The 20,797-nt window shown below is 51.6% G+C and overlaps 1 protein-coding gene and 1 long non-coding RNA gene across 2 annotated transcripts; one reads left to right on the plus strand and one right to left on the minus strand.

The window, feature by feature from the left end:
- Positions 1-488: 488 nt before the first annotated feature.
- PSMD3 (proteasome 26S subunit, non-ATPase 3) lies at positions 489-19,124 on the minus strand. Its single transcript, XM_066364292.1, has 12 exons — positions 18,739-19,124; positions 15,549-15,739; positions 13,505-13,642; positions 11,516-11,652; positions 10,114-10,304; positions 9,840-9,943; positions 2,980-3,094; positions 2,759-2,878; positions 2,516-2,619; positions 2,133-2,288; positions 1,139-1,189; positions 489-959 (listed from the first exon to the last, which is right to left on the minus strand). Exons 1-12 carry the CDS (start codon positions 18,953-18,955, stop codon positions 882-884), a joined length of 1,602 nt encoding a protein of 533 aa, XP_066220389.1. The 5' UTR covers positions 18,956-19,124; the 3' UTR covers positions 489-881.
- LOC136393736 (uncharacterized) lies at positions 6,566-7,409 on the plus strand. The gene is made up of 2 exons (XR_010749122.1): positions 6,566-6,781; positions 7,165-7,409. It is a non-coding gene; the product is annotated as an uncharacterized lncRNA (long non-coding RNA).
- Positions 19,125-20,797: the final 1,673 nt, after the last annotated feature.

Here is a 20,797-nt window from a genome sequence, read left to right on the forward strand (position 1 = left end):
GAGACCCAGGTTGACATTTCCCCACCAACACAGCAGCTGGTATCAGTGGGCTGGGGGCCACAGGGAGCCCCTTCCAGACTGACCTGAACTCGGAGCCCATCCCGCAGACCACAAGGGCCAACTGAGCAAAACCCAACTCTCAAACTGCTGTAGCCTAGAGAGGCTTCTCTCCTCCGCAAACCTCACCGGAGGGTCAGACTCTCACTCCCTTTGATCCGCTAGCAGTTGGTCTAATCCTTTGACAGATCTGGGAAGTCTGAGAGGTTTAGAGATTTGCTCAATACTGAGAGCGAGTTAGATACGAAGCAGAGGAAACCCAGCCCTCTGATCCCAGCTGTCTTCACCCTGTCCTTGGCTTCCTCCTCAGGTCCAGCTGCATGGCCCTCAGGTTACAGCTGGGGTTAGTACTCCCAGACCGGGGAAAACCCCGGGCCTGTCCATGCTGCAGGTATGAGCGCCAAGTATAGTAAGCAACTGGTACACAAAGAGCTTTGGAGAACTTTTTATTGTTTAAAAATCATAATTGAAGCATCAAAAAACATACAACCTGACCCATGTCCCAATTCAAGTCCCCTACTCCCTGGAGGAGAGCACAGGCCGTCCCCTCCCGTCTTGCTGCCCACGCCACTAGCCAGGACCCTGCCCTGGGAGGCCACCTGCCCGCCCTCCTGCCCATCGTGTGCCAAGTCACCGGCTGGGGAGGGGCCCTGGGGTGAGGTAGGGTGGCTGGCTCTCTAGTCCTTCACCCCCTAAGTCCCCCCACATCTGCAGTCTGTGAGCTGTGTGTGGGAAAAGGGGCCAGTTCCCTGGGCAGGGGACCCCCAGGGGGGAAAGATTGAGAGCCAGTCCCCACTCACCCCACCCCTCCCCAGCCCCCCAGCTCAAGGGAAACTGTCGTCATCATCTTCTGCCATCTCCTTGGCAAACTCCAGGTCTTGCTGTTCCCGTTCCCGCCGTTCCTGGGAGAGACGGGGCGAGAGCTGCTGAGGACGGCGGGGTTGCTCCGAGCTTCGCCCAGCCCGACACCCCCAGGCTGGGATCTGCCAAAGCTCCACAGCGCCCCAGACCTCTCGAGATGCCCCTTTCCTTGCTTAGGGCAGCTGTCTCCCAGCTGCACCCACCGCAGGGGGCCGCTCACCTCTGCCGACTCCAGGTCCTTGTTGTAGGATTTGGGAGGAAACCTCATGGCCTGAAACAGAGTAGACAGAGGGGCAAGATGGAGAGGTGGCATGAACTTAACGCATATTTATTGTGCTTCTGCGTACCAGGCTCGCGGACGCGGGTAAGACAGGCTGTCCTGTGTCCGGTGCAGTCTAGTAGGGGGCTGGCACAGACACGAGGAACTGCCCCACGGAGGGGTAAATACCACAGGAGAGCTGGGAGCGCGGGGGGCGGGGGGTCTAACTGACTAACGCCCTGGGCTGGGCAGGCAGGGAGCGGCAGCGAGGAGGGAAAGGGCTGGACTGGCTGTGGGGATGGAGGAAAAGCAGCCTGGACAGAGGGTTCCAAGTGTGGAGGTCTGGCTGAGTCCAGGAGAGTGCGGTGGTGAGAAGTAGTGGGGACCAACACTGCGGAATGAGGCTGGAGAGATGGGACCAGAGGACAAAGGGCCTTGCATCTCCCGAGCATGGCTTTGCCCAATTTTAAGCAAGGCAGCGATATCCCTGGCTTCCATGGGGAGGGGACCAGGAGAAAATAGGGACGCCGAACAGCACCAGCTCCTAGCCCAGGGCCCGACTCGGGAGGGCTCAGTGGCCTCTGTGGAAACAGCGGCCAGCCCTCCCTTTTACAAGCTTAGACTTCACTAGGTACCTTAAGACAGTGATTTCATTTCATCCCGTCAACCCTGAGAAGCAGGTAATACCTCCACGGAGAAACAGAGGCTCAGAGAAGACAAATGACTCCAATTTGGAACCAAATCTAGAAGCTAAACTCCAAATCTCTGGCCTCCTTGGCAAGTGGACCCCTTAAGAACAGAAGGGGACAGTCCCACAAGCAAGGTCCTTTGCGCCCCTGGGACTCCTGCCCTGACAATGCTTTTACAAGATGGGCTGGGAACTGGGCCCCAACCATGCCAGCCTCCTCCTCCAAGGTCCTGAGTGCGCCCGCGGGCACCTGCCGCCTGCCCTCACCTTGACGGACATGTTGTGGATGTCCAGGCAGAAGGAGATGCGCTGGTGGAAGGCCAGCTGGGGCTCTCGGGTGGAGTAGATGTCGGTCATCTCCTTGGACTGCACGTAGCCCTTCTCGTGGTTGATGCTGGCCTCGATGACGCCATCTCGGATGGCCTGTGGGCCCCAGAGGCAGGAAGTCACACAGAGCCCACCCTCGAGGTGGAACATCCTGTCCTGCCTGTCCTCCATCCACTCACACGCACTCGGGCAGTGTCCTGGCTTCACTGCGAGGTGGGCAGCCTGAGCAGACGGCGCTCCCCTTCCCACCTTGGCCATTTCCTCCCACTTCCACCCCCGAGACAAGGCAGGAGGCGACAGATGCGGCCCCTGAACAGTCCCACCTTGGCAACAATGAACTCTGCGTCCTCTGGGCTATCCAGCTGCAGCTTCTGGGCGATGTCCGCCAGGGAGATCCGGGAGTAGGAGAGGCTGATCATGCGCACACCTGGGAGAGGAAGGAGGGGTGGGGTAGGAGGGCACGGAGCCTGCACTGCCCACGGCCACCCGCAGCGTTCTCCCTGGCCTCGGGAGAAGCCTAGTCCGGGCCCTGTCCTTCCAGCGGCCCCTCGGACGCCGATCCACACCTGTCTTAATGACGTTGTGCCGCAGTCGGATGATTAGGGTGTAGGTCCCGTCTGCTTGAAACTTCTCCCCAAACTGATCCAGGACCTGGTTGAACTTGGCTAGGTTTCCTGTCCTGACGGCTGCAGGGGGAGAGGAGTGGGTCAGGTGATGCGAACGGGCATACACGTCAGAGGCCACCGCGCCAGGGGCGCTGACACGCTCTGGGAGGGACCAGCCTTACCTTGGGTCAGAAGGAAGTAGGGCATGAGTGAGCGCTTGAGAGACGGCTGACGGAACTGCAGCCGGTCTGGGATCTCCCCCAGCAGCAGCTCCACCACAATGAGAAGCTTGTGTACCTGGCAAGGGGGCACGGACACACAGTGGGCAGGGAGTCCACCAGGCGGAAGAGAATGAAATGGGGCTTCAACTAGTCAGCTATCCTGGGGAACAGGGACAGTGGCCCTGTGATTAGGCCCATAGAGAGAAGAGGACCTGGACCCGTGCTGAGCAGGGAATCAAAGTTCTGCCCCTGGAGCCACATACTGGGATGATCTGACCCTGTGACCACACTGAGCCCCAAGTGTCATTTCATCTGGCCAGTCAGCACACACTGCTGTGAACTGGCAACATCTGAAGTATAGGACAGGCCAGATGGAAGGTTTTAGGGCTCGGAACAGTGAGGGAACAGGGCCCGGAGACCTAGGGAACGAAATGCGAGTCAACCGAAGATGCTGGGCAGGAAGGAGGAGCAGGAAGGAGGAGCAGGGAGGAGGAGGGTACCAGAGCAGAGCAGTGAGGAGCAGGGAGGAGGAGCAGGAAGGAGGAGGAGGAGGAGGAGGAAGAGGAGGTGGTGGTGGTGGTCCCGGAGCAGAGCAGTGAGGAGGAGGAGGAGGAGGAGGAGGAGGAGGAGGAGGAAGAGGAGGTGGTCCCGGAGCAGAGCAGTGAGGAGCAGGGAGGAGGAGGAGGAGGAGGAGGAGGAGGAAGAGGAGGAGGAGGAGGTGGTCCCAGAGCAGAGCAGTGAGGAGGAGGAGGAGGAAGAGGAGGAGGAGGAGGAGGAGGAGGAGGTGGTCCCAGAGCAGAGCAGTGAGGAGGAGGAGGAGGAGGAGGAAGAGGAGGTGGTGGTGGTGGTCCTGGAGCAGAGCAGTGAGGAGGAGGAGGAGGAGGAGGAGGAAGAGGAGGTGGTGGTGGTGGTCCCGGAGCAGAGCAGTGAGGAGCAGGGAGGAGGAGGAGGAGGTGGTCCCGGAGCAGAGCAGTGAGGAGGAGGAGGAGGAGGAGGAGTTGGTCCTGGAGCAGAGCAGTGAGGAGCAGGGAGGAGGAGGAGGAGGAGGAGGAGGAGGAGGAGGAGGTGGTCCCGGAGCAGAGCAGTGAGGAGCAGGGAGGAGGAGGAGGTGGTCCCAGAGCAGAGCAGTGAGGAGGAGGAGGAGGAGGAGGAAGGGGAGGAGGAGGAGGAGGAGGAGGAGGAAGAGGAGGAGGAGGAGGTGGTCCCAGAGCAGAGCAGTGAGGAGGAGGAGGAGGAAGAGGAGGAGGAGGAGGAGGTGGTGGTGGTGGTCCCGGAGCAGAGCAGTGAGGAGCAGGGAGGAGGAGGAGGAGGAGGAGGAGGAAGAGGAGGTGGTGGTGGTGGTCCTGGAGCAGAGCAGTGAGGAGGAGGAGGAGGAGGAAGAGGAGGAGGAGGAGGAGGAGGAGGAGGAGGAGGAGGAGGAGGTCCCAGAGCAGAGCAGTGAGGAGGAGGAGGAGGAGGAGGAGGAAGAGGAGGTGGTGGTGGTGGTCCCGGAGCAGAGCAGTGAGGAGGAGGAGGAGGAGGAGGAGGAGGAGGAGGAGGAAGAGGAGGTGGTGGTGGTGGTCCTGGAGCAGAGCAGTGAGGAGCAGGGAGGAGGAGGAGGAGGAGGAGGAGGAGGAGGAGGAGGAGGAGGAGGAAGAGGAGGTGGTGGTGGTGGTCCCGGAGCAGAGCAGTGAGGAGCAGAGTGGAGGAGGAGGAGGAGGAGGAGGAAGAGGAGGTGGTGGTGGTGGTCCCGGAGCAGAGCAGTGAGGAGGAGGAGGAGGAGGAGGAGGAAGAGGAGGTGGTGGTGGTGGTCCCGGAGCAGAGCAGTGAGGAGCAGGGAGGAGGAGGAGGAGGAGGAGGAGGAGGAGGAGGAGGAGGAGGAAGAGGAGGTACTGGAGCAGAGCAGTGAGGAGCAGGGAGAAGGAAGAGCAGGTACTGGAGCAGAGCAGTGAGGAGCGTGCAGAACTAGCGTCTGGGTAGCGGCAGCAGCACCAGACAGGCCTGGCACAGCCCGAGAAGGAGCCCTGTGTGGACGCAGAAGGCTGGCTGGAAAACCAGGCCCTCCCACCTCATAACACTCTGAGGTGTTTCTGAACAGTGCCTGCTGTGGCCTTAGCACCAGACAGGAGACCACGGCGGTGCGGATGGCGCTCAGTAGTTAAGGAGCTTCCTACCGAGCAGCAGGGACAGGAACGCAGTTAAATCATGTGACAGCAAGTGTCATGAAGGAGGTAAGGGTTAAAATGGGCAGGAGGATATCATGGGCACACCTGGGCAAGGATTCTTCACCTTCCACAGACACAGGGCTGCCCTGAGAGTAACCGAGGAGTGAGGGGGAACCCACGGAAATGGTGGAAGTTAATATATGCCTGAAGGATTCTGAAGAAGAAAGAGGGAGGACATCTCAGTGGAGGGAAGATGTTGGAAAAGGGGCAGGCAAGAGTGAGGACACGCCTCAGGGGAGGAGGGACCATCAGGAGAGATGACTGGGGCCAGTCTGGGCATGTGCTGTTTGAATTCTGGGCCGAGTTCTGAGTTTACAGACAGAATGCTAGTCTTTATTCACTAGCTAGGAAATGCTGAGCAACTGAGTTGTTGCTTTCTTCATCCCTAAAGCGTGCACAGTAGTAACAGCAACGCCTGGCCTGCCTACCTGATGAGACTTAGGATACTCTACTGAGCAGGCAACGAGCACCACGAGCTTCTGGGCAAGGCAAAGCGGGCCTGGAGCTCTGCCTGGTTAGGCAGCTGTGTGGAAGCTGGGTTGGTGGTGGGGAGAGCGATGGCGGGAAGTATCAGTGGCTCAAACAAGGGCCCTGGCAATATTAGAGAGGAGGCAAATACAAAAGGCACGCAGGCAAACCAACAGATGCCTTCGTGTGAGGAATGGTATCTGCACAGGGATATGCAGTGGAAGCTGGATTTGTATGTCTGGTGTCCATGAGGAGTCAGAATTAGTATTATGGGCTGAACTGTGAACCCCCCCCAGTCAAACCTCCAAGTACCTCAGAATGTAACTATACTTGGAAATGGAGTCTTTAAAGAGGTAATTAAGACAAAATGAGGTCACACGAGGGGGCCCTAATCCAGTATGACTGGTGTCCTTACAAGAAGAGACTAAGATACAGGCACATGCAGAGAGAAGACTATCCAAAGACAATGGAAGGAGACGGCCATCTACGAGCAAAAGAGGCCCTCAGAAGGATCCAACCACAGAGACGTGGATCTTGGACTTCTGGCCTCCAGAACTGTGATCAAATACATCTGTGGTTTAAGCCCCCGGGCTGGGAACCTTGTCAAGGCAGCGTGAGCAGACTAAGACAGTAATGGACTCTGGTAGAGCCTCACGGAGGTCGGAATTGAGCTATGAAAGCAGTAAGATCACTCAAGGAGAGAATGTCAATTTTACTATGGATGAATAAGCTTCCAGAGTGTTCTGCTGGGGACCCCATTTTAAACTTGATGTCTCTCTTCCCCCATTCTCACCCTCCCCACTGTCACTGAAATCTAGTGCTCTGCCTGTGCTCTTCCCCCCGCTCCTGCCTGTCCCTTCCAGCCTTGACCCACCATCTATTTGCTCAAGTCTCTCTGGGTGGGAAGCTCCCTCAACTCTGCCTCTTCCCTTCTCGAGCAACGTCACGTCCCACCTCCTTCCAACTCCCTCACCAACAGTCCACTGGCCGAAGGCCTCACTCCAGCTCTCTGCTCCGCCCTGCCACCTGGCTCTGCTACCGGAAGCTTGGAAACCTTACTCATCCACAGTGAAATCTGGTTGGAAAATCGGGCTTTACCCTTTTTTTTTGTATTTTTCTGAAGCTAGAAACGGGGAGAGACAGTCAGACAGACTCCCGCATGCGCCTGACCGGGATCCACCTGGCATGCCCACCAGGGGCGACGCTCTGCCCACAAGGGGGCGTCACTCTGTTGCGACCAGAGCCACTCCAGCGCCTGAGGCAGAGGCCAAGGAGCCATCCCCAGCGCCTGGGCCATCTTTGCTCCAATGGAGCCTCGGCTGCGGGAGGGGAAGAGAGAGACAGAGAGGAAGGAGAGGGGGAGGGGTGGAGAAGCAGATGGGCGATTCTCCTGTGTGCCCTGGCCGGGAATCGAACCCGGGACCTCTGCACACCAGGCCGACGCTCTACCACTGAGCCAACCGGCCAGGGCCAGGCTTTACCCTTCGACACCTATCTCTGGTATGTGGGTGTAGTCTATATGTTGGTCACCTGTATTTTTAGTGACTTTTCCAAAAGAACTTTAGTGTATGGCCAATATTCCACACATCTAATAATCTAGGCAATCTAATAACCTGCATCTGTACCCTATGTGTCTGAAAAGCTATTCCTTCTGTGAAAAGTCTTCCCATCTTTCAAAAACCAAATCAAATTTAATGTTTTTCTTTATGATCTCTTCAATCATTTGACCAAAACCAAACCTTCCTATGAACCTCTGAACAGAAACAATCTCCTGCCACACTGACCTAATCATTGGGTATTTTTAATCTGTTCTCTTCCAAGGGCACTAGGAAGTTGATACCATGTTAAGGTGGGAGCAATGGTTGTAGTTGGGAAAGCTGGGTCCAAATTCTGGCTACTAGGCCCCCAAGCCTTTTTTTTTTTTTGTATTTTTCTGAAGTTGGAAATGGGGAGGCAGTCAGACTCTCGCATGTGCCCAACTGGGATCCACCCGGCATGCCCACCAGGGGGCGATGCTCTGCCCATCTGGGCGTCGCTCTGTTGCAACCAGAGCCATTCTAGCACCTGGGGCAGAGGCCATGGAGTCATCCTCAGCGCCCGGGCCAACTTTGCTCCAATGGAGCCTTGGCTGCGGGAGGGGAAGAGACAGAGAGGAAGGAGAGGGGGAGAGGTGGAGAAGCAGATGGGCACTTCTCCTGTGTGCCCTGGCCGGGAATCAAACCCGGGACTCCCGTACGCCAGGCCGACACTCTACCACTGAGCCAACCGGCCAGGGCCCCCCAAGCCTTTTTGAGTCAATGTTCTTCGAGGGTGAATACTATTTGTTTTCTTTCCTTCCTCTTCGTTAGGGAGAGAGATGAGAAGCATCAATTCATAGTTGTGGCACTTTAGTTATTCATTGATTGCTTCTCATATGTGCCTTGACTGGGGAGCTCCAGTCAAGCCAGTGACCTTGGGCTCAAGCCAGAGGCCTTGGGCTTCAAGCCAGGCCTGCAACCATGGGATCATGTTGATGATCCTACACTCAAGCCAGTGACCCCGTGCTCAAGCTGGATGAGGCTGTGCTCAAACTGGTGCCCTCAAGGTTTTGAACTTGAGACCTCAGTGTTCCAGGTTAATGCTCTATTCATTGTGCCACCATCAGTCAGGTCAAACACTATTTCTTTCTTTCTTCCTTTTTTTTTAGTGAGAGAGAGGGAGCAGGGACAGACAGACAGGAAGGGAGATTGATGAGAAGCAACAACTCATAGTCATGGCACCTTAGTTGCTCATTGATTGCTTTCTCATATGTGCATTGACTGGGGGGCTCCAGCTAAGCCAGTGACTCCTTGCTCAAGCCAGCAACCTTGGGCTCAAGCCAGCAGCCATGAGGTCATATTTCTGATCACACGCTCAAGCCAGTGTCCCCACGCTCAAGCTGGCGACCTCGAGGTTTTAAACCTGGGTCCTCGCCTGACCAGGCGGTGGCACAGTGGATAGAGCGTCAGATTGGGATGCGGAGGACCCAAGTTCAAGACCCTGAGGTCGCCAGTTTGAGCGCGGGCTCATCTGATTTGAGCAAAGCTCAGCAGGTTGGACCAAAGGTCGCTGGCTGAGCAAGGGGTTACTCGGTCTGCTGTAGCCCCATGGTCAAGGCACATATGAGAAAGCAATCAATGAACGACTAAAGTGCCACAAGGAAAAACTGATGATTGATGCTTTTCATCTCTCTACGTTCCTGTCTGTCCCTATCTATCCTGCTCTCTCTGTAAAAAAAAAAACAAAAAAACCCCCTTGGGTCCTCAGCATTTTAGGTTGATGCTCTATCCACTGTACCACTGCCTGGTCAGGTCGAATACCCTTTATTACTTCTCTCTCTCTCTCTCTCTTTTTTTTTTTACAGAGACAGAGAGAGAGAGTCAGACAGACAGGAACGGAGAGAGATAAGAAGAATCAATCATTAGTTTTTCGTTGCACGCTGCGACACCTTAGTTGTTCATTGATTGCTTTCTCATATGTGCCTTGACCGCGAGCCTTCAGCAGACCGAGGGACCCCTTGCTCGAGCCAGTGACCTTGGGTTCAAGCTGGTGAGCTTTTGCTCAAACCAGATGAGCCTGCGCTCAAGCTGGCGACCTCAGGGTTTCGAACCTGGGTCCTCCGTATCCCAGTCCGACGCTCTATCCACTGCGCCACTGCCTGGTCAGGCCTTACTTCTCTTTTTAACTCTTCACTGTGCCTAAATACCAAGGTCAGCACTCAAACAAAACAAACAAACAACTGACAATTCTTGGGGGCCAATGTTTACCTCTACCTAAACCAATCAGTCTTCTGGAGATTTTTTGGGGTCCCTGGCCACAGACAACACTGCTCCCATATGGGCATGTAAGTGATCAGGTAAGAGCCTAAAGTTTATCAGCAATCCATGCCCATCCTGGAATGACTATAAGGAGAGCTAGGGAATCAGGAATATTCTAAAGCTATCTACCAGGAAGAATACCTAAACTGCCAGAGGTGCGGGTGGCATCTGCTTTATGCGCTCTGAACAGTGCAGACACCTGATGAAACCATTTGGATAATGAAGACTAAGGAAGCCTTCCCTGGCCCCCACCCAGGGAAACAGAACTAAATGTTATCAGGTAAGTGGTGAAGGGATGGGAGTTGTTGCTCACTGTCTGTTTGAAGCCAACAGCTGTATGCTGAGGGGCCTTGCGAAGGGCATTGGTCATTGTTCTCCGGGCCTCTGAGTACTCCAACTGGATGGCTTTGATCCGCCCTGGGTGTGGAGAAGAGCAGAGTGGGTCAAGAGAACGGCGCCACCCAAACCCCCTTGCAAACCAGACTGCCAGAGGCAATTCCATGCACCAAGTGCACCAAATTTTTAGAAAGTCTGCACCAAGTGTGCCTGAGAACCCTTCTGCTTTGGGGGTTGGGCCTCCTGCTCACCTGTGTAGTACAGGTACCTTGCCCACTCGTTGTTGTTGGCCTGCTCGGGGAACACGGACTTGGACACCAGCTTCTCAGCCTGGTCGTACAAGTTGTAGTGCAGGTAGTTCCGCAGCAGGAGGTTCAGCAGGGTGGCCTGCCCGTCGGCGTCATGCCGAAGCGTGGCTGTCCGGAGCCGAGCGTGCAAGAAGCTTCAAGACGGAAAGAAATAGACGTTAAAGGTCTCAAATAACACCTTTCAAACTGCTCTGACCTCTCCATTCTCTCTCAGTTCCTACAGACGTGATACAAACTGCTTTTCTGATTAGTCACAGAACATTCATGAACGATCTAGGTCCAGAAAAAGGACAGAACTCTACTCTCAGGAAGCTTGCACTCCAGCGGGGAAAAGAGGCAACAACCATGACAAATAAGGGTTATGCTGCATGGAGAAATCCGGTAAGTGCAATGCAGAAGGTGGGGACACAGGGTTACAGTTTTTTTTTGGTAGGGGGATGATTTATGATTTTAAATAGCTTGGTTAGGTAGGGTAAGACTCACCAAGAGGAACAATCTGTAAAACAATTAAACAAAGGCTTGAAGGAGGCAGGGAGAAGAGCACGCTAGACAGAGTGGAGAGGCGGTGTGGGAGGAGCAGTGTGCCTGAATGCCCACGAGGGAACAGGAGGCCAGCGTGGCTGAGTGGGCTGGGGGAGCAGCGGGTGGTACAGCCAAGGAGGCTGTGACAGGGGCCAGAGCATGTGGGTCTTATACTCTACCACGAGGACTGTGGCTTTTCCCAAGGGAAATGGGGACCAAGGGCAGGTTTTAAGCAGAGGACTGAAGTGTTTCCAGCCTGTCATTCCACTTTTGATCTACCAGTTGTCTCTTGACATCAAGGGAAGAGAGTAGGGGGATAGTTCTTTTTTAAAAACATTTTTTCCATTGATTTGAGAGAGGAAGGACGAGAGGGAGAGAGAGAGAAGTATGAACTCATTCCACTTAGTTGTTCTATATAGTTGTGCACCCACTGCTTCTCACACGTGCCCTGACTGGGGACCAAACCTGCGATCTTGGTGCACTGAGATGATGCTCTATCCATTGAGCCACCCAGCCAGGGCCTGGGGTGGGGATTGTTCTTAACAGCCCAGTGCTCATCTGTTTCTTCATCTAATATCAATTTGTCTCTCAACTCCTTATATGGCTCAGGGTGTGGTAACCTCAGCCCCGTGTCCTGCTGGGCCCTCTACATGCACCGGCTCACTGCCGAGAAGGAGACCCTCGGCCGCCTGTACCTGCGCACCACGTCCAGCTTGTCCAGGAACTCACAGACCCGGGCGTGGTAACCTCAGCCCCCACGTCCTGCTGGGCCCTCTACATGCACCGGCTCACTGCCGAGAACGAGACCCTCGGCCGCCTGTACCTGCGCACCACGTCCAGCTTGTCCAGGAACTCATAGACCCGGGCGTGGTAATAGTAGCACTTGGCAGCCACAAGGTCCAGGGCCCGGCGGTTCTGAGTGCTGATCTTCTGCATTAGGTCATCAGAGATCTTCTGTGCCTGGAGAGAACCAAGTGGTAGTTCCTCAAGAAGTTAACCATGGAGCCTTCATGTGAGCCGGCAAGCAATTCCCCTCTTAAGCATATATCCAAGAAAATTCGGAAACATCTGTTTACATAAAAACTTGTACAGCATGTTCACAGCAGAATCATTAATAATCAAAAAGTGGGAACAACCCAAGTGTTCACCACCTGAGGAATAAACAAAGTGTGCTGTATCTATACAATGGGACATTGGCCAGCCTTAAAAATGGAGTCCAGATACACGCAACAATATGGATGACCCTAGAAAACTCCATGCTAAGTGAAAGAAGCCAGACACAAAAGGCCACACATATAATTGCATTTACATAAAATGTTCAGAATAGGAAAATCCGTGAGACAGATGAGTGGCTGCCAGGGGCTGGGATGAGGGGAGAATGGGATGATTACTAATAAGGACAGTGCTACCTTTTGAAGTGATTAAACTGTTCTGGAATTGGACAGTGACAATAGTTGCACAACCTTGTATATACATCAAAACCTACCAAATTGTAAACTTTAAAGGGCAAATTATATCTGCAAAAAAAACCAGTTGCAAGGAAAGTAAAATATAAAACAGGAAATTGAGGAGCAGGACCTGTCATTTTTTTTTTTTTTTTCTGAAGCTGGAAACGGGGAGGCAGTCAGACAGACTTCCGCATATGCCCGACCGGGATCCACCTGGCACGCCCACCAGGGGGCGATGCTCTACCCATCCGGGGCGTCGCTCTGTCGCAACCAGAGCCACTCTAGCGCCTGGGGCAGAGGCCAAGGAGCCATCCCAGTGCCTGGGCCATCTTTTGCTCCAATGGAGCCTTGGCTGCGGGAGGGAAAGAGAAAGAGAGGAAAGAGAGGGGGAAGGGTGGAGAAGCAGATGGGCGCCTCTCCTGTGTGCCCTGGCTGGGAATCGAACCTGGGACTTCCGCACACCAGGCCAACGCTCTACCACTGAGCCAACCGGCCAGGGCCAGGACCTTTCATTTTTGAGTGTGCTCTTGGGACAGTGGCTGTGACTGACAAATGGCCCCACGTGGAGGTAGTGGTGGAAGTGTAATATAATATCCAAAATGGAGTTGTTTAGTCCTGTAAAGAGCTGCTACAGTATTTGGTAAAATATTGTGAAAGCTTATTATGTACAGATCATTGTGCTAATTATTTTTGAATGTACTACTTTATTTCATACCAACAATAATCTTATAAATTGGGCATCATTTCCCCCATTTTACCTACAACTAGGAGATTAATTTGCCTAAGGTACAACTGGGATTTGAACCCAAGTCTTTCTGTCTCCTGATCTCCTTACCTTTCCCCAAAGAATCCACTATCCTTGTTTTTGTGCCATAGTTAGACACTGGCAGAATATCACTGCCTGCCCCTTCCCTTGGTGCCCAAGTAGGAGTTGAGGGTCTTCCCTGGCTGTGGGATTAGTTGCATTCCCACTGGGGAGAGTTTAGGAGCTGGTTAATAATCCAGGGGTTATCTCCATTTTTTTTTTTTTTCAGGGACAGAGAGAGAGTCAGAGAGAGGGATAGATAGGAACAGACAGACAGGAACGGAGAGAGATGAGAAGCATCAATCATCAGTTTTTCATTGGGACTCCTTAGCTGTTCATTGATTGCTTTCTCATATGTGCCTTGACCGTGGGCCTTCAGCAGACTGAGTAACCCCTTGCTCGAGCCAGCGACCTTGGGTCCTTCCGCATCCCAGTCTGACGCTCTATCCACTGCACCACTGGTTGGTCAGGCTCCATTGTTTTTCACAAGGGGCAATCCCTCCTGCGAACCTCTCGCAGTGCTGGGTACACATGCGTCACTCTCACGGGGTATAGATACCTCTTTGTAGCGCTTGCTGTTCATCAGGAAGATGACCACGAGAAGTTGTAGATAGGCTTCCACTTCAGGCAGGAGAGGTGCTGAGGCGGCTTTTCCTGTTCGGGGACGGAACTGTAAATCAGCTTCTGTGTCCATGGGCTAGGAGAGGACATGAGTTACCATGGAAAAGCTCAGATCAATCAATCAAAAATTTAGTAAGCACTCGCTATGCATTTCAACAAATCCTGTATGCCTAATACATGCTATGACTTCTAGGTGCTGGGAATAAAAAATGAAAGATGACAGTCTCTTTCTGAAGGGAGTCAAGGAGGCTGGCAATACAATACACATAAAAGAGGGTTACAGGAGTATAACAGATAATTTTACAGAATGCAATGGGGCAGAAAGGATGATCTAGGACCCCTTACAGCCTACAATCTAAGTGGAGAGATTAAACCCCTACACCTGAAACTACTATAAATTCTATCAGACAATATTTAATAAAGTGATATAATTCTAGAGATGAGATAAAAAATGAGACAAAACGTGTGTGTATGTGTGTGTGTGTGTGTAGCAAAGAAATTTTGGGGAAATGGCTTATAGTACTTATTTTCAGACCTAGTCACCACTCTCAAAAGAGTGGTCATACTGAGTGAATTTAGGTATCTAAAAGTTAAAAAGCATTCCAGGTACAGTTGTGGGAGGGGCTTCCTCCCTTTCCCACAAATAAACTCTTCATCATTCCATCTCAAGGCATTTTCTGAGCTTTCACATCTACGGAACAGCATGTAAGTATACAGGACTTTAGGGAGATGAAGGTGGCTCAATGGTCAATGAGGTTTGAGAACCGGCAGGACCTGGACTGTGTATCGTAATGGGGATTTTACAGCCAGAAGGGAAAAAGAGAGCTCTTTCCTGGCACAGAGACCACTACAATGAGCATTCACTATGTGCCAGGCACCACAGGTATCAAATGGTAGAGTTTGGATTCAAATTCAACTCTACCTCCAAACCATCATTTAAAAAAAAAAGATTTTATTTATTGATTTTATAGAGGGGTGGGGTGGAGCGAGAAGTATCAACTCATAGTTCACTTTAGCTGTTCATTGGTTGCTTGTCACATGTGATTTGGTTGGGCAAGCCTGGGGTTTTGAACCAGCTACCCCAGCATTACAGGTAAATGCTCTATTCACTGTGCCTCCACAGGTCAGGCTCTTAAACACCATTTTAACTTTTATTTATTTTATTTTTTGTTGTTGTTTTTTTACAGAGACAGAGAGAGTCAGAGAGGGGGATAGACAGGGACAGACAGACAGGAATGGAGAGATGAGAAGCATCAATCTAATGTGCATTCCGACACCTTAGTTGTTCATTGATTGCTTTCTCATATGTGCCTTGACCATGGGCCCTCAGCAGACCAAGTAACCCCTTGCTTGAGCCATCAACCTTGGGCTCAAGCTGGTGAGCTTTTGCTCAAACCTGATGAGCCTGCGCTCAAGCTGGTGACCTCAGGGTCTCAAACCTGGGTCCTCGGCATCCCAGTCCGATGCTCTATCCACTGCGCCACCGCCTGGTCAGGCTTATTTATTGATTTTAGAAAGAGGGGAGGAGGGAAGAAGGGAGGGAGGAGAAGGGAGGAGAGAAAAAGAAGGAGAGAGAGAGAGCTAGAGAAAGAGAGAGACAGGAACATCGATCTGTTCCTGTATGTGATCGAGCTGGCAACCTCTGCACTTTGGGATGATGCTAACCAACTGAGCTATCCGGCCAGGGCTTTAACCACCATTTTATATGTCCACCGTGGTGAACCTCAGAACCAAAGAGATAGTGGCACTTTCTCCTAGGACAACAGAGACATCACCCAACTGGAGAAGAAGGTCTGAGCTGGGGTAGTAAGAAATGAGTTTGGTTGGAAGGTTCCTGCTTCCCAGCTCCTCTCCCTGACTCGGAAGAATGGCACTACAGGGCAGAAGGACGGTCCCCTCGTCGTAGGCAATGTGCACTGAAGTGCTGCTACTCTGCCACAGCAGGTGACAAGACAGGTCTTGGATGCTCCTGACTCACCTACCTCTTCCAGGAAGGGTAGCAAAAAGTCTCGAGTGGCATTATTTGAGGTGAAGAAGCCATGCACAGCCTTGTATAAAACATAGTGGTTGAGGCGGCGTGATGTGGAAGGCAGCATCCGCAGGGCCCTCAGCACAAATCGAGGCTCCTTGCCGGAAACGGCCTTCTCCAGCTGTTTCACATGCTCCTTGATGTCTGCGGAGGAACAGAGGAGAAAAAAATGTTACTTCCAACTCCTGTTATCCCCCGCACCCCCATCCCACTCCAGGCCAGTAGTTCTAGGGAGCCTCTTACAAAAAGTCAGGATGTGGACAATCACTCCTTTTTGTCCTAACAGGGTTAAGCAATACTTATGGATGCCATACAGTGATTTTAAGACATCACCAAGAGCCAAAGAAAAATAAAGTAGAGAGTGACAGAAACAGAAAGAAAAAAAGTGATGAGAAACAAAACAAACACATGGATATTTATCAGATCTCTAAACAGGAAAAGATTTTCTATATGTAAACAATGGGAGAAACACACACACAGATGATGAACTGGATTTCAACAAAAGAAAAATATCTACAACAAATGTGGCTGAAGATTCCTATGCTTATTTTGCAAAGACCTTGTATAAATGGTTAAGATAAATATAAAGTGAACAGGAATTTCTAGTGGTATAATGTAAACCAGTAGAGTTCTCCTGGATAATACCTATCCCAAACCTTAGAACCATTTACCCTATTGACTCAGGCATATAGAAATTCTATACTGAAGAAAAAAATTACAAAGGTAGATTAAAATAATGGGCACACACACACAAAAACAACTAACTAGCCTGACTAGGCGGTGGCGCAGTGGATAGAGCATTGGACTGGGATGCCAAGGACCCAGGTTCGAGACCCCGAGGTCACCAGCTTGAGCGCGGGCTCATCTGGCTTGAGCAAAATTAAAAAAAAAAAAAATGCTCACCAGCTTAGACCCAAGGTCGCTGGCTCAAGCAAGGGGTTACTCGGTCTGCTGAAGGCCCGCAGTCAAGGCACATATGAGAAAGCAATCAATGAACAACTAAGGTGTCGCAATGAAAAACTGATGATTGATTCTTCTCATCTCTCTCCGTTCCTGTCTGTCCCTATCTATTCCTCTCTCTGACTCTCTCTCTGTCCCTGTAAAGGAAAAAAAAACACAAAAAAAAACAACTAACCAAACAAAAAAACTGGGCACAAAGCTGATTCCCGTACAGCTATTTATTACAATAAGAAACTGGAAATAGGCCCCGGCTGGTTGGTGCAGCAGTCCAGTGTTGGCCTGGCATGTGGAAGTCCTGGGTTTGATTCCTGGTCAGGCCACACAGGAGAACTGACCATGTGCTTCTCTACTCCTCCTCCACCCATTCCACCTTCTCTCTCTTTTCTCCTCCTGCAGCCATGGCTTGAACGGTTCGAGTAAGTTGGTCCCAGCACTGAGGATGGCTCCATGGCCTGCCTCAGGCACCAAAATAGCTTGGTTGCTGAGTAACGGAGCAGTGCCCCCCCCACAGCCAGAGCATCGCCCCCTAGTGGGCTTGCTGGGTAGATCCCAGGGCACATGCGGGAGTCTGTCTCTGCCTCCCCCACCTCACATAATTTAAAAAAAAAAAGAGAGAAAAGAAACTGAAAACAAATGTCCAACAGGGAATGCAATCAATTAAGAGTTTCTTAATTACCTTTGTATACGTAGCATAGGGTGCCTGGGTCACATTAATGATATAATAATGACAACAGCTAATATTTATGAAGTTCATCATGTGCTATGCACAGTTCTAAGCATCTTCACAATACCCCAATGAAGTAGACACTATTACTCTCATGACAGAGATGAGAGTAATAGAACTTGTATTTTTAGCCACTATATCAGGTATTCAATAAATATTTCTGGAACAAATTGAATGCTATGTTTGTGAATGTTAAATACAAGCACACAGAATCATCTGTATTTAGTTATGGTTGTTCCAACTGCATCTGTAACTCGATCTCAATTATGGGAGAGCAGCTTAAAAATTCGTAGAAAAACACATTAACCATGGTTGATATTTTTCTCTCTTCTACACTTCTATTTTCCAAAGTTTTTACAATGAACATGAATTACTTTATAATAAGGAAACGTAGCATTTATAAGAAACGCATACATACCTAGTAGGTAATGCTGAGAGGTACCTTTGCCATTATCATTATTTTAGGTAAAAAGATCTTTATTGGATGCGGAGCCTGTTACCTAATTTAGAGTAAGAGCCCATGCAGTCAGCACTATCACGTCCTCAAAAACATCGCCCAGAAGCATAACTTTGCCTATCTCAATGTTTTTGAGCTAGTTTCTCACGCAGCTAAACAGACAGAAAACCCAAAAAATAGTCCAGTCTCATTTGATCTAGAACTTGGAAAAGAGCACCAGGCTCAGAGTGGGAAGCTCTCATTCTACCCACTCCAAACGTGGACAGGATGCTCTCAGTAGTAAAGGTGAAATGTGAACTTGGAGGAACAACAGGACAGAAGGAAACTGAAACAGGCAATGGTCACATTGATAGATCGAAGGCGAGTGTTAGGAACTCAAAGATGACAACTAAAAAGTAGAAAGCATGTAATGTGTTTATACCCTTTAGAAACAGGAGTTAGGGCTTGAAGAGGGAGGAAAAAAAGATGTGATAGTTTGAACACCTGAATTACAGAAAGTAGGAAGTAATATACTAAGTAGAAAGGGCTCTTTTAGAGGAGTTTGCTAAAGTTAGCTAAGACAACAGAAACTTTTGTACACACTTAAAACTCAGAGGCCAGCATTCTGCGTCATTTTGACCCTCTTTACACACATAAATACAAACAATGGCTTCTAGAGGGATCAACCATACATCGGGCGCTAGAGAATCAGTCTGGCGGGATGTAAACGGAAGTCAAAGAGGGGGACTAAGAAGAGGGAGTCTACAGGCCCAGTGAGACCCAGTTCTAGTAGATGCAACCCGGCTGGGGGGAGGAGGTGTGTGGCAAAGGAGGAGTCCTCAGCCTGGAATAACTGGGGCTGGGGGTAGGAGTGTCAGGGTAGTGGCAGCGGGCACTTGGAGGGGGGAAGTGATCCTTAGAACCCAGGATGGTGGAGGCTGCGCTGGGGTCCCAAGGAGAAACTGGATCACCGGGGCGCTGTCACCCGTGATCACAGCACGTCCCCGGCCCAGGCTCTCGTACCCTCCAAGGTGATGGTGTCTAGCTCTCGCTGAGAGTGCTCAGCTGTCGTCGCCGTCTTGCCGTCAGCCTCCCCTGTCGACCCGCCACCTGCCGCCGCCTCCTCTTTCATCTCCACATCTTGGGGGCCGGGGGGTGGCTGTGGTTCCTGTTCCCCTCCGCCGGGCGGCGGCTTCGCCTTGTCCGCGCCGCGGCGCCGCGCCGAGCCCTCCTGCTTCATGGCACTGGGATCACGGCCTAGTCCAAGGACTGAGGCCGGGGCCTCGCGTGAACCCTCGCAATAGAGAGCAAGAACCGAGCCGGGCCTGCACAACAGCGCGGGATCGCGTCGGGCCGCACGATGACTGAGCAGCTGCAAACCCCTTCCCAGCGCTGGGCCTGCTGGGAAACGCCAGGCCCAGTGGGCCGATGGCCGAGTCAACAAAGGGAAAAGAAATCGACAGCCGAGGTGCTGGATGGGGGAGTGTCTTCGAGGAAGGCGGGGGAGGAGCGTGGGGCTTTTTTTAGAGTGCTCAAGTGCGTTAATTTTCTTTTATGTTCCTCCCGAGTGCACTTCTGAGCATGTCCACGAGAGGTCCCCTCAGGCTCCAATCTGAGTTACACCGGACTCGAAGAGCACCCCAACCAGCATGGAGTGGGCAGGGCCTGTGGGAGCGCAGGGCGTGATGACGTCACGAGTTGCCGGGAGGGTTTCTGCCCAAACTCGCTCAATTAGCCCCGCTGAGTAGCCTTCCAGATCCGCGAGGTTCGTCTATCAACGGCTGCTCAGTGCGTCCCGCGCGAGGGAAGAAAAGAAGCTGCAAAAGAGGGATGTGGAGCCAGGCTGTTGGACTTAAAATAACACCTAATTATGGGATTCAGCCTTCCTTTTCAGATTTTAGCTAGTGCTGAAAATAAGACATAAAAATCTTTGCAGCCTTGGAGTGTAGAGGTACAGTGCATTTGTGCACAATCACTCCAGTTTAATAAAGTTCAGGGGTCCACTCTAGGTATGGCCCAGGGGTAGCGCACTGGGGGCGCCGTGGTAAAGTACTGCTGCAGAATGCAGTCTGCTGGAAGCTGTGCTCTGGGCTGCTATGTATTGTGAGGCTGGAGGAAAGAGGCTGGAAGCCCCTATTGGCAGAGGCTTCAGGGAGTCCTTCGGGAGTCACTGTATGCATCCAGACAGACACTGTAGTGAAATAGGAACCTGGATAGTATTGTGTATCTGAGCCTAACCAGGTGGTGGTGCAGTGGTAGAACATTGACTTGGGACTCTGAGGACCCAGGTTTGAAATCCCGAGGTCTCAGGCTTGAGTGAGGGATCATAGACATGACCCCAAGGGCGCTGGCTTGAGCCCAAAGGTCACTGGTTTGAGCAAGGGGTCACTGGGTCAGCTGTAGCCCAGGCAAGGCACAGATGAGATAACAATCAATGAACAACTAAAGTGCTGTAACTGCAAAGTTGATGCTTCTCATCTCTCTCTCTTCCTGTCTCTCTCTCTCTAAAAAAAGAAAAAAATATGTATCTAAGGGGAGCCTGAGAATCCTCCAGGGGAAGGAAATTGGACCATAAATCCTGTCCACTTACTTTACTAAGGAATCTTCCAGTGATACTGCAGGAGGAGGATACATGTTCCAATTTCATAAGACAAAACAAAAATTCCCTCCTCTCTTGGAACTTTTATCTCTTCCATAAGTTAAAGTTCTGAGTTTTAGACCAGGTCAGACCCTACAAGACAATCTAGCTCTGTTTTAAGTTTCTAGAAGACAGAGAATATGTTCTCCTTTATATTTATGTACATAGAGAAAATTCTTTGTACTGTTCTTTTCATACTATTGCACCAAATAGCTTCTCGCACTAAACAGCCACTTGGTAAGTTGAAAAATGTGTGCTCCAGTTTTAGGGAACATGCCTTGACCAATTTCTCCCTAACTATTCCCCTATGCCCTGGCCGGACAGCTCAATTGGTTGGAGTGTCATCCCAATGTGCAAGGTTGTGGGTTCAATCTAGGGTCAGGGCACATACAAGAATCAACAAATGGCCTGACCAGGTGGTGGTGCAATGGATAGAATGTCGAC

The sequence above is a fragment of the Saccopteryx leptura genome, chromosome 2 (genome assembly GCF_036850995.1).
Source record: "Saccopteryx leptura isolate mSacLep1 chromosome 2, mSacLep1_pri_phased_curated, whole genome shotgun sequence".
Lineage (NCBI taxonomy): Eukaryota > Metazoa > Chordata > Mammalia > Chiroptera > Emballonuridae > Saccopteryx > Saccopteryx leptura.